This window comes from Lagenorhynchus albirostris, chromosome 18 (assembly GCF_949774975.1).
Source record: "Lagenorhynchus albirostris chromosome 18, mLagAlb1.1, whole genome shotgun sequence".
NCBI lineage: Eukaryota > Metazoa > Chordata > Mammalia > Artiodactyla > Delphinidae > Lagenorhynchus > Lagenorhynchus albirostris.
In genome coordinates this window covers 3607708-3620547 of record NC_083112.1, presented here as the reverse complement: position 1 = coordinate 3620547, position 12840 = coordinate 3607708, and the positions used below count along the sequence as shown (strand labels likewise).

Below are 12840 nucleotides of genomic sequence, written 5' to 3'. Positions count from 1 at the left end.
GTGCTTCCCATCTGACAAATGAGGAAATGCAGGAAATCACTGGCACAGGTCATTCAGCCAGAAATCAGGAGAGCCAAGACCTACAGACCAGATTTGCTTCGCCCACTTTACTTCACTTTGATTGCCTTTCCTCCTCGGGCTATTCAAAAAAAAAAAAAAAAGTTTACACTGCTAGTTTTTTCTGTTACTATTTTTCCAGTAAGTACTTAGTAATTTAAAATTCTCTGTGATAACCTCAGGCAAACACTAAAATTAAATCTTAAAAATCAGGTTTAAGCAAAACGAAAATGTTTGTGTTTGTTCCTTACATCCATTCAGCCTACTCAGTGTGCACTTTTTTTTTTTTTTTTTTTTTGCGGTACGCGGGCCCCTCACTGCTGTGGCCTCTCCCGCTGCGGAGCACAGGCTCCGGACGCGCAGGCTCAACGGCCATGGCTCAAGGGCCCAGCCGCTCCGCGGCATGTGGGATCCTCCCGGACCAGGGCACAAACCCGTGTCCCCTGCATCAGCAGGCAGACTCTCAACCACTGCGCCTCCAGGGAAGCCCTGCACATTATTTTTTAATCTCTACTAACACAACACCAAACCTGGTGGTTTTTTTTTTTTTTTAACTCAAGTGATCATATACAAAGTTTAGTGGAAAGTTATTGCCAAATATATTATCTAAAATGCAAATGACGGGAACATCAAAATTCATAAGGCACTCAGTCAGACACTGTTTACAGTGTTTTCTGCATATTAATTCAGTAATTATGCATATTAATTAATTAATCCTCACAGTAACCCCGTGACATACGCACCGCAGGACGGGTGACAATAGGATCGCCTTCAACAAAATCACCACGTGCTAGTTTCCATCCCAGACCAAATAAACAGATTTTTCTTATGCAATGTAAGGTTTTTTAAAAAAATGATCTATATATCCTGGTCTCTCCAACCATGCGACAGGAGATGGGAAGCGCAATACGGCCTGTGGAGCGCAAGCATGAAGTGACCATCGGCACTGATGCTGTCTCGCAAAGATTCCACGAAAATGCATTTGATCATTTATGGGCTACATCAACCTGGCAAAAAGGTTTCAGAGACGATTCACTTTTTTTTTTTAATTTTACTGAAGTATACTTGATTTACAATGTTAACTTCTGCTGAACAGCAAAGTGATTCAGTTACACATGTATGTTGATATATTCTTTTTCATATTCTTTTCTATTATGGTTTGTAGGATATTAACTACAGTTCTCTGTGCTGTACAGTAGGACCTTGTTGTTTATCCATTCTATATATAATAGTTGGCATCTGCTAACCCCAAACTCCCAATCCATCTCTCTCCGACACCCTGCCCCCTCAGTCAGCAACTATCTTCAAAGTCTTACTAAGCAGAGAACACATCTCAGACATTACAACAAAGCTCTATCACTCAACTACTGCTCTATTCATTACGTTATAAACATTATTATTCCATGGACATATGTGGACCCATTTTTAGGTCGTTCTAATTTTTTAAATACCCGATGTATTTCAAAAAGTAAACAGCATATGAGTTTCTCAAAAAGCCTAGCCATTCTTACTGTATTCATTTTTTCTAATTGTAGTATCTCAAAATATCAAAATTCATGAGGTCCCTTAGCCCAACAGTTCAAAAGAACACGCGATGCATAATTGATTTATCTGCAGCTGCTAGGTGAGAAAACATACTTGGCTGTGAAGAACATTAATATCTGCGAACTATTTATATCGAAAGTATTATGATTTAAAACCTAACTGAGCTAACTTTCTTATAAAGCAATCCACTATTCCCAAATCCTTAAACATCAGGGGTTGGTTTCTATAAAACACTTATTTCATTCCATAGCAAACACCAGCACTGTATTAAAAATAGCTTCTGGTCTAGGTAAGCGTATGACTTGTGAAAAAAAACTTTGCAGCACTGTATTGTGCCCATGAACCATCCAAAGAAAGTTACTATCAAATGGACTGCAAATCTCAAAACACATGGTCCTCAGAACTTGGAATGAGAAACATGAAAAAATGGTCAGTAACATGAAGCTTTCTCAACATGCCCTCAGGGTTTAATGTGAGCATGTAGTTTTGGAGTTTTCAGGTACAGTTTTAAGGGCAAAAATATCATAGATAACTTCTCCAACCCTCAATGGAGACAGATGTTCCTTTGTAGGCAAATGAATTATAAGCATTAAGTGAGCATTTCGGGCGTATGTGCGTGTGTGTGTATATGTGTGTACGTGTGTGCGCGCGTGTGCGCCGCAGACATTTACACAGAATGGAGGAAGGAGATTGGTAAAGACATCAGAAGGAATCTCCCATGGTGTTTTCTTTGGCCTTGGAGTTTCCCAACTTCATAATATTGACAATACTGAGCTTATAAACATGGTTGACCCATGTCAAGACCTCCATACAGAGAATAGCTAAATATATACGTGCACACACGCTCCCTCCTGTCCTTAAAATTATTTCTCCTGCAACATCTAAGGAAACATAGTGAACAAAATTTGACTGAAATCCTAGTGGCAGCTGTCCAGCAAAACAGTAACACTGAGAGAAGTCAACGTTTCTGTTTGCCCTTCTGCCATAGTCATTGATGAGGGAATTCAATTTATTCTGATCTATCAAGCCTAGAATGATTAATGATTTGTAAAGGTAACATGAAACATTAACAGGAGGCAGTTGTAACAGAGATGGAATACTGGGGAAGTAAGTATGACACTACTCAGCCTATATAGCCTTACTGTTTTCAAATAAAGAGCTCTTTTTAAATTGTCAGAGCTTGGTAACACATTTCATATGCTAGACAATACTTTTGAAACCTCCACTCTTTACAGGAGCAGAAATAAAGGAGTCATTTTTTGATTGGATAACTTAAGGAATGTTCCTTTATATAACTGCATCAGCCAGAAGGGTCCCGGAAACAATGTAACGCTGTCACCTGCCCCTTTAAAAGCCTTCCTCTCTGCAGCTAACTCACCTCCAGGGGCCTGGCTTTTCTCGGCACCTCAGGTATCATCCGCATCGTTTCTGGAAAGGCACAACATGGCTGGTAGACCTTCTGCCCTTCGCATGTGCCTCCCCCCATGCCTGGATGCCCTCCCGATGTGAGCCACTACTCACCTCCAACCCAGCTCACTGGTCATCTACCATCAGCTTCACCCACACCCACTCTGCCGCTGGCCTGCCCTGCAGAGCCATGACCCATGCCCAGCCCCGGAGCATCACTCTTGACAGTCGGGGGCTGACGTGCGTCCCTAGCACAGACCAACGCGGGCTTGGAAACGGTGCTCCAGCCTCCTTACTGTCATGTGTCTCAGTGCTGCTGAAACCTAAGGTCAAGGTCAGACTGGGTTGGACCACACAGGTTTTCTCCAAGGAAAAGAATCTAGAGCAGGTGCTTCCACCCTGGGGTGTAGGAGAAAGGTATCAGAGCTCATATGTACATGTACCTCCAAAAAGTTAGCTTCAATAACCTTTACTGAATGCCCCAAGACCCTCTGTAACACAGCTGAAGGAGAAGCGCCCTAACAGTGGGGGTCAGGGGATGCTGTGGACTGAACTGTGTCCCCTGAAAATCCCTATGTCGACGCCCTGACCCCACCCGCATCCCCCGTGATGGTATTGGAGATGGCGCCTTTGGGAGGTGATTAAGTTGAGATGGGGTCATGAGGGTGGGGCCCTCATGATGGCATTAGTGCCCTCACAGGAAGGGACACCACACAGCTTGGTCTCTCTCTCTCTCTCTCTCTCCTCATCACTTGAGAAGGTGGTGGTATACAAGACAGGAAGAGGGTCCTCACCAGAACTTGACCATGTTGGCACCCTCCATCTTGGACTTCCAGCCTCTAGAACTGTGAGAAAATGCATCTCTGTTGTTTAAACCCCCAGGCTATGGTATTTTGTCCTGGCAGCTTAAGTGACTAAGGGAGCAACAAAGGTGCCCTCCCCTGGCCGTTCTCTCAGCTTATTACCGCATGTTTCAGTGTCTGCATCCAGCTAGGCGCGCTTGTCAACTAGACTAACTCTCCCAAAAAGAACAAGTGGCTTCAGAAACATGCAATGGACTTCCCCGGTGGCGCAGTGGATATGAATCCAGATGCCAATGCAGGGGACACGAGTTCGAGCCCTGGGCCGGGAAGATCCCACATGCCGCGGAGCAACTAAGCCCATGCACCACAACTACTGAGCCTGCGCTCTAGAGCCCGCGTGCCCCAACTACTGAGCCCATGAGCCACAACTACTGAAGCCTGCGCACCTAGAGCCCGTGCTCCGCAACAAGAACCCGCGCACCACAACAAAGAGTAGCCGTTGCTCACTGCAACTAGAGAAAGCCTGCTCGCAACAAAGAAGACCTAACACAGCAGCCAAAAATACGTATTGGGTCTTCAGATAATGACAGTAATACATATAGACAGATAGTTAAATAGACATATTCCAGGTTCATGGTAAAAAGTTTTACTGATGGGACATGTGATCAAAAAAATCTGGAGACCACTGATGTGGCTCTAGAGCTTGTGTGACAGAGCGAGGCCCTCTCCCCAGCTGTCAGCTCGTCTCAGGCAGGTCTGAAAGCCCCAGGCAGACAAACCTCTCCAGGAGCCTACGCAGGACAAATACTGAAGGTACAGAGAATAATCGCTCTGAAGGACCAACCACAACATCCCAAACTCAACCCCAAATCCTTTCCTAACTACATCTAATTAAAAACATAGGTAAGGGTATCTAAAAGCCTACAGTTTGAGTTGTGAAGAGCTGGCGTTCATTTAGGAGAAAAGGGCAGATCAGCATTTAGATGATCAAAGCCAACCTCATGGATTTCAGGAAATTTCTTTGTAAAACCTCCCTCCCTCCCAACAATGGTCAGACCTCCCCTTTTGTTCTCACGAGGCATTGTCCCTCTTGAAAGGGCTGCTGATTAGCATTTCTGAGTAAGCTTCTGCTGTCTGTTGAGTGACTCAGCCAGAAGTAGCAGAATGAACACTTAGACGCTACTTTCTAGATAACTACACAAAAGCTCACATGACTGAACTCTGACTGCAGAATTTTCTGCAGCCCACGGTTCTACTTTTTCAACTTCGACACAACTAGATCGGACGTTTGCAAACAGACCCTACTGTTGCCAGCTAAGGGGACGCTGCCTTCCCATCTGATCGGCACCGTGGATATGTGAAGATACTGGTCCAGTCTCCCCTGACCACCACCCCTTCAAACACACATCTGTCCCCAGGAAGGACCCAACATCGCCCAAAGCATCCAACAGAAAGACGAGAGTTGAGCATTTAGTTCCTACTGTCCCAGATACTTCTGGTTTTTAGTGTATTTTTACTTTGAGATAAGTTGATGCTCACAGAAGAGTCGCAAACATAGTAGAGAGCTGCCATAAACCTTCGCCCAGGCACCCCACGAAGTCAGTATCTCCTATCACCTTAGAATCATGATCAAAACTAATTTAATGACACTGGTACAATACTACCCCAACTACAGAGTTCAAAATTCACCAGTGTTACAGATATACAATGGAATACTACTCAGCCATGAAAAAGAACAAAATAATGCCATTTGCAGCAACACAGCTGCAAGTAGACACTATCATATTAAGTGAAGTCAGTCAGAAAGAGAAAGACAAATATGGTATCACTCATATGTGGAATCTAAAGTAAGACACAAATGAACTTATCTATGAAACAGAAGCAGACTCACAGACATAGAGAACAGACTTGTGGTTGCCAAGGGGGGTGCTGGATTGGGAGTTTGGGATCAGCAGATGCAAACTGTTACGTAGAGAATGGATAAACAACAAGGTCCTACTGTATATAGCACAGGAAACTATATTCAATAACCATCATGGAAAAGAATATGAAAAAGAATGTATACATGTGTATAACTGAATCACTTTGCTGGACAGCAGAAATTAACACAACATGGTAAATCAACTATACTTCAATTTAAAAAATAAGTTCAGTGTTTCCTCCAATGTACCTTTTCTGTGCCAAGATCTGATTTAGAACTGATACTGCGTGTAGCTGTCACATCGCCCTAGTCGTCTCCAATTCTGGTTAATTTTAACGTGTGTTTTTCACAAATCCTGATGCTTAATTCTTTTTATCAGTAAGAGTCAGAAGCGCTCAAGTTCACAGAAGACAGACAGTAAGAGTTAAACAGAATCTGGGACTAGGGGAGGGGAAAATAAGTGACTGACTAGAACTCAAACCCAACACCTTTGCCTGTTTTTATAAATGGGAATGGCACAGACATTTCTTTAGTCAAATTCAAAATCTGCACCAGATCTACTCATACAAGGGTCAACTCGATAAAGCAATTCACCCGTCCAAGTCGGTTCTCCTAGACATTTGCTGTTTCCTTAGAAACATCAAATACAAAATCGGCCCAAGGCTGACATGCTTCTGTTTCTAAAAATACTACATTTCAAGAAAGCTCAAGCACGTCACAGTTACCGGAAATAAACAGCGCCAAAGCCCCCGATTTGAATGCTTTTATCTGCAAAATGCCTCCAAAGCCTTGTCCAGTGGTGCAAACCTAATAAGTGTTCTAATTACAAGCATCTTCTGTGGCCTTACTTGCTACTGGCATGTATAAAAGTAAGGATTCTTGATGTGCTGTGACATTCATGTTCAGAAAATATAGGCTAGGAGTGCTTGGTTTAGAGGTTAACCAAGTATATGCCTTGAAATTAAAAACAGCTAATGCTAGCTATGTGAAGGGATTATATGTTGATTAGCTTGACTGTAGTATTTTGCTACGTGTATGAAACCATCACGTTGTATGCCTTAAGAACATACAAGTGTTATTCAAAATATAAACAGATCAATAAAAAACAGCATAAGTGGAAGAAAATCTTGAGGCCGTTTTAAAGTAGGCAAATGGAATGCTTTCAACATCATCAACTATTCTTGATAAGGATTTTATATACCTTTACCTTTGCCAAACTTGACAAGGACGACTGTCTCACGTGAGATCTATAAACCTTGGTTTTTAATACAACGATCTGTACGTGAATCAAAAGGAAGTTACGATTGTTACCGGTATCTTGGTATGGTTTCTCTGTTAAACTGTAAGCACCTTAAGTGGGATGACCAGATCCTACCTAAATTCTGCGGCTTTAGCTGTTTAGAGAGAATCGCTCGTCCTCGCAGCCCTCCATGATCTTAGATCTGGTACCATATACAAACATTTACCACCGCTATTCGGGTACAAACTGCTTTTGAAGATGATTTTGTTCTCTTCACTCCGTAAAAGAAAAATCTCCTCTTAGGCATCAGGACCCCACCCTAATATTATGAAACTGTGATGCTCCCACCCTAATATTATGAAACCGTGATGCTATTAAACCTACCACCCAGTGCTCGATTCTCCTCTCTATAAAGGCAAAGTTCTACTCCAAACTTATCCTGACAAAATCAGCAAACTATTCATATGAAGCAATTTTCTCTCAAGCCAAAGCAACTTTAAGCAATGCGATAGCTTGACAAAGCTCGAGTTATTGCTTTAATGAAGATTTTCGCCATCTTTAACTCCCACCTGAAATGAATGACTCATTCAAATCTGAGTGTCTGTAAACATTCCTAACTTGCTTTGAAGGCCTCATTTCAAATACTGGAGAAAACCGTTTGACAGCCTTGAAACTCACTGTTTTAAATGGCATGCTCGATAGTCACATAAAAAGACTGCACGTGCCTGATCTAGATGACATAAATATTGCCCATTCCTTTGACCAGGAAATCATTTCAAGGTATTTTCCGGAAGAAAAATTGAGTAACTTGGAACATTTTTTTAAATTTACATACACAAAATTAATTATTCGCCACCAGGTTCCACTAGATAGCAAGCTTTCTATAAGCTTTTAATATTTAACTTAAAATGCTTAAAGGGAAATGGTATCATTCATATGAAATGTCCAGAACGGGAAAATCTACAGAGATAGAAAGTGGATTAGTGGTTGCTTCAGGCCGGGGAGGAGGGGATGGAGAGATGTCAGCTAAGGGGCACAGAGTTTCCTCTGGAAGCGATAAAATGTACAACCGTCAGCACAACTTTAGAACAACCTTGAATATAGTAAAAGCCACTGAACTGTATCCTTTAGATGGGTGAATTACATGGTATGTGAATTATTTCTCAATAAAGCTGTTAAATTTTAAAGGAGATGCGATTGTACACTTGAGAAAAAAGGAATCTTGTCAAGTAGACGTATATACAATCTTTCATGTGTAGATGTAATAATTACACTGTAACATCTAGTCATTGCTGGATGACTGAAGACAGTTACTGTCTTCACAGTTAAGGTCCTAGAAGATCAATGCCTAGGAGAAAAAGACCATGTTCTATTTCTCTATGATTTTGATAATCCAAATTCATTGGCTTCAATAATGGAAAACTTCAACATACCACAGCTTCAGATCAAATGCTGGTGTTACCTGCAGCGTCAAGAACAAGGTTTAGAGAGACATCCATTGACACGGCACAAACCCTTCCAGAATTTCAAGGAATTGCTTGGAATTTGAGTCACCATGTCTGGCATTCCCCTGGGGCTGCCAAAGCCAGTTAACCCCGGCAGTGACCTTCTCACTCCCACTCGCCTGGTGGGGAGTCTCCTTCTTGGATGGACACACCAGTCCAAACGTTAACCCCGGACCATCCATCGCTGCCCTGAACTGTACCATGCTGCCCCTCGCCAACCTCCCCGAACGCACAACCACCACATCCCGCCTTTGCAAACTCCAACCCCTTCCGTGAAGTCAAAACACCAGTTGCCCATGAAGGCAGTCACATAGCAACTGCCCCACCATCACGAGCTTCCAAGCCAGAGATGGCCTCGGGTGGGGAAGGTAAGTGCGAGAGCTCGGTTCCAGGGACGGCCAGCCTACAGAGGTGCAGGGCATCGGATACACCAGACACCCCCACTCCATGGACCAGCGTGACCCCATCTGTCCCACGTGGTCCCTTCTTTTCAAAAGCCTCAGTTTAGATGCAAGCTATCTGGGATCAACACTCCATACGCCCCAGCTTCCGGGAAAAACCATCAATGTTTTCCCAAGAAAAATTATATTAAGAAAAATAACTCCTTTATCAACTCGCTTTAATGAAAATACTCCTTTGAGTAGCTTTATCAACTTTCAACAAACAGTCATGACGAAGACAAAAAGCCTGATTTTTTAAAAAAAATCAGTATTTTATAAAACGATTTCAGCGATATTCAAGTGCTGAAACAATATTGTTCAAGATTTTGTAAAATCCTTAAACTATATGCCAAGAAGCTTTAAAATCGATTCTTTAATGAACTACGAGTCACGTTACCATCAGTAGTTCCTAATTAAATATACAGTGGAGGTAAAGTGAGTATTGGAAGACCATTTTCTAGAACAGCCGGCACCATACTTTAATTTCTTAGAGCCTATTCAGTAGACTCTGAAACCTATGCTCACAGTATAAGCCATGAACTCAAACTGTATGAATTGTAAGATTTAACATATTTAACTAATTCAATTATACACTCACATACAAGGCTTTAAATGGAATGGTTTGTGTCTACCTACTTTCTTCCTAGCCAACCCACGGTATACTCCCACTTAGCCCTCCCCCACCCCCAAAAGAGTACAAATGAAACTGTATAACAGGCAGCCGCTGGAAATCTCTTTGATTAATAATAAAAATCAGTTTCAAAAGTCAATGTGAGTCTTCAGATATAGAGAACAAACTTATGGTTACCAAAAGGGAGGGGTGAGGGGAGGGATAAATTAGCAGTGTTTTATACACTACTATATATAAAACAGATCCAACAAGGACCTACTGTACAGCACAGGGAACTATATTCAATATCTTGTAATAACCTATAATGGAAAAGAGTCTGAAAAAGGATTTATATATGTGTGTATCAGTGAATCACTTTGCTGTACACCAGAAACTAACACAACATTGTACATAAACTACACTCCAATAAAAATAAATTTAAAAAATTTTAAAGTCAATGTGAGTCTTAATTACAGGACAGGTTGTGAGGCCTCGCTACCAAGGCTTTTAAAAAGCTTCACCTTCCACGGGAACTAGAGAATTCGGACAAGAAACAAAGACCCCTATTCCATCCTCCCAGCTTTAAGCAGGCACAAATGGACACCGAAATTAACAGGAACTAAGCAAAAAGACTACTTGAAAATATCTTAAGGTCACACACGAGAAAGTCTAAGGAAATGGAACTATAATGTCAGTGCCGGATCGCAGATGGTTTAAGTATATTTCACAGAGTTGTGTATCCATCACCCCAATGAAACCCCGTGTACATTACAGTCATTCCTCTTTTCCCAGCCTACTCCTCAGCCCTAGAAGCCACTAATCTTATGTCTCCGTAGATCTGCCTCCTCTGGGTATTTCATATACATACAATCATACAGGAGGCCTATTACTGGCTTCTCCTAGCATAATGTGTTCAAAGTTCATTCATGTTGTAGAAGTGCATTCTTTTTTGTGGCCAAATGATACTCCACTGTACGGATGTACCACGATTTACTCACTTGTCAGTCAACAGACATTTGGACGCTTTCCACTTTTACCTACCATCATAATGCTGCTAGGGACTTCTATACCAGTTTCTGTGTGGACATACGTCTTCATTTCTCTTGGGTATATACACCTCGAATTTCTGGATCATATGTAACTTCACATTTAACCTTTTAAGAAACAAACTGTTTTCCAAAGCAGCTACACCATTTTTCATTCCCATCAGCAATGCAGGACGGTTCCCATTTCTGCACATCCTCGCCAACACCTGCTACTGTCTTTCTGATTAGAGCTATCCTAGTGGGTGAAGCGGGAACTAGTGCTTGAGGCTCTGTATCTTAAACCAAGCCCACTCAGCCTTGAATTCGGTCTCAGCTATTCTTCCAAGCTACACGCTTAAGTATTAAATAGGCCCCAACGGTCATTCTTAAAACCCAAAACAGAGCCATCCAGGATAATCTAACACTCTTTTAATAAATGAAAGCGTCACTTCTGCATAGTATATGCACCATTATTTTATCCCAAATCCTATCAAGCCACAATAATGTCCAACAGCCAGGCCTTTCTGAAGAAAGATGTCAGGCTAAGCTCAAGTGCCACGGCTGCAGAGGAACACTTAACACATAACAAAGGAGCCCTGGTCTGGGATTCGGGTTTGTCAATAATCCATATGTAACCTGACCAATCACTTACCTTCTCTACACCTGAGCATGGTGTTCTGAGCCACGCACAGAACTACATCCTCTGAAGTCCCTCCCAGAGATAAAGCCGTCTAAGCCTGAAAGTTTAATGAAATTTGCAAACATGCTAACTCACATGCCGAAAAGATCTAGCTTGGCACAGCAGAAAGACTTTGGGTTTAGTAGTCAGGCAGGCTAGGTTCTATTTCCAGCTATGCCATTTAGTAGCTAAATGGCCATATTTAACATCCTTCTCTGTCAGTCTGTGAAGGTAAGACTGCCTTCTTCAAGGGGTTCTGAGGTTTTATAAAGCCAATATAGCTAAAGTACCCAAGAGAGCGGCCCGCAAAAAGCAGACGTTTACATGTTAGCGTCCATCCATCTTCCCGCTAACTCTGGGCAAAGTTTCCCAGCAAATAAAGCCCTCTTAACAAAGGTTCTGGGCATTGAGAGCTGAATGCGAGTTCTTGTGACCTGGGGGATGCCAGTATAAAGCGCTTCTCCACATTACAGTCGGTAACTTGTTAAGGAGAGCTATCAGTTGGCTTAAAACAGGGCTGGGGAATTCTTGGAAGGGCACTCAGGGATGAAGAGACGAGAAACCTCATTTTTGCCAGGGACGGAAGCCTAAAAACGTCCTCCGGGCTCACAGCCAGCCTGAGCACAGAACCAACGCAAAGGAGAGAAAGGTACGAGCTATATTCCCATGACCCGATTGGAAACGCGGGTGTAGACTGCCAGGCTTGAGGGGGAGGGGAGCGGAGGGGGCTGGCGACAGCAGAGAGGGGCGGGGGGCTGGCCAGGTGCGTGGAAAAGCCCAGGAGAGGAAGCCGAGCCACATCCCAGCTGTGAATTAACCGCTTCCTGCGACTCTCGGCTGGCTGCCGCCTCCTACCTGATCCGGTTGTCACGGAATCTGTTGAGATGCGGTTGGTTGAGGTAAATGGTGCGGGCTGGTGCGTCCAGCTGGTCCCCAACAGACGTGGCCCGGGACATCTCATCATCTGCCTTCTTGTAGCCCGAAGAAGAACGAACAGGTCCTGCGGAGAAGAGGCGCGGTCAGAAAGCAGAACACAAAGAAGTCACGCCCGGCACAGGCAGCAGCACGGGCGGGCGGGGACCAGCTGGAAAGGATGCTCCGGGCGACGCGCCGCAGCTGTACCTCGGCGGCCCCCGGAGACGCGCGCAGCTTGTCGGCCCCGCCCCGCCCGCGCTGGTCCCCAGCGCTGAGGAGCCCCTCCCGGGGGTGGGAACCTCGGCCCTCCCACCCCTCGCCCCGCCCTCCCTCCCCTCCCCACTCCCCGGCCAGCCGGGCCTGGGCGCGGGGAGCGCAGTCCCCGCAGGGGTGGCGAGGGGCGCACCCCTGCAGGTAGGGCCACGTGGGCCGAGCGGATGCGGGGAGCAGAGGCCAGAGCCTCCCCTCCCCGGGGCGAGCTCCCCCTCCAGGCCCAGGGAGTGAATTCCCGAGCTAGGCTTTCCCGGCTTCTTTGCGCTGAGGAACGGAGAGACACATTAAGGGGGTGTGCCCCGCATTCGGCCTCCAGAGAGGACGGTGGAAGACACCTCTGTGCTCCAGGATGAAATTCCAGACCCTCCGTGCAGCGGGCTGGTCCCCTGGTTTCTGGAACGAACCAGCAGCTTTTCTCCC

At 44.2% G+C, this 12840-nt stretch overlaps 1 protein-coding gene across 1 annotated transcript in view; it reads right to left on the bottom strand.

Annotated features, from left to right (window-relative positions):
- Window positions 1-12224, bottom strand: part of ATP8A2 (ATPase phospholipid transporting 8A2) — a 439475-nt gene extending 427251 nt beyond the window's left edge. Inside the window, exon 1 of the mRNA XM_060128800.1 lies at window positions 12088-12224. Within this exon, the coding sequence (XP_059984783.1) occupies window positions 12088-12188 (101 nt within the window). The 5' untranslated portion in view covers window positions 12189-12224. The remainder of the gene's footprint in view (window positions 1-12087) is intronic.
- Window positions 12225-12840: the final 616 nt, after the last annotated feature.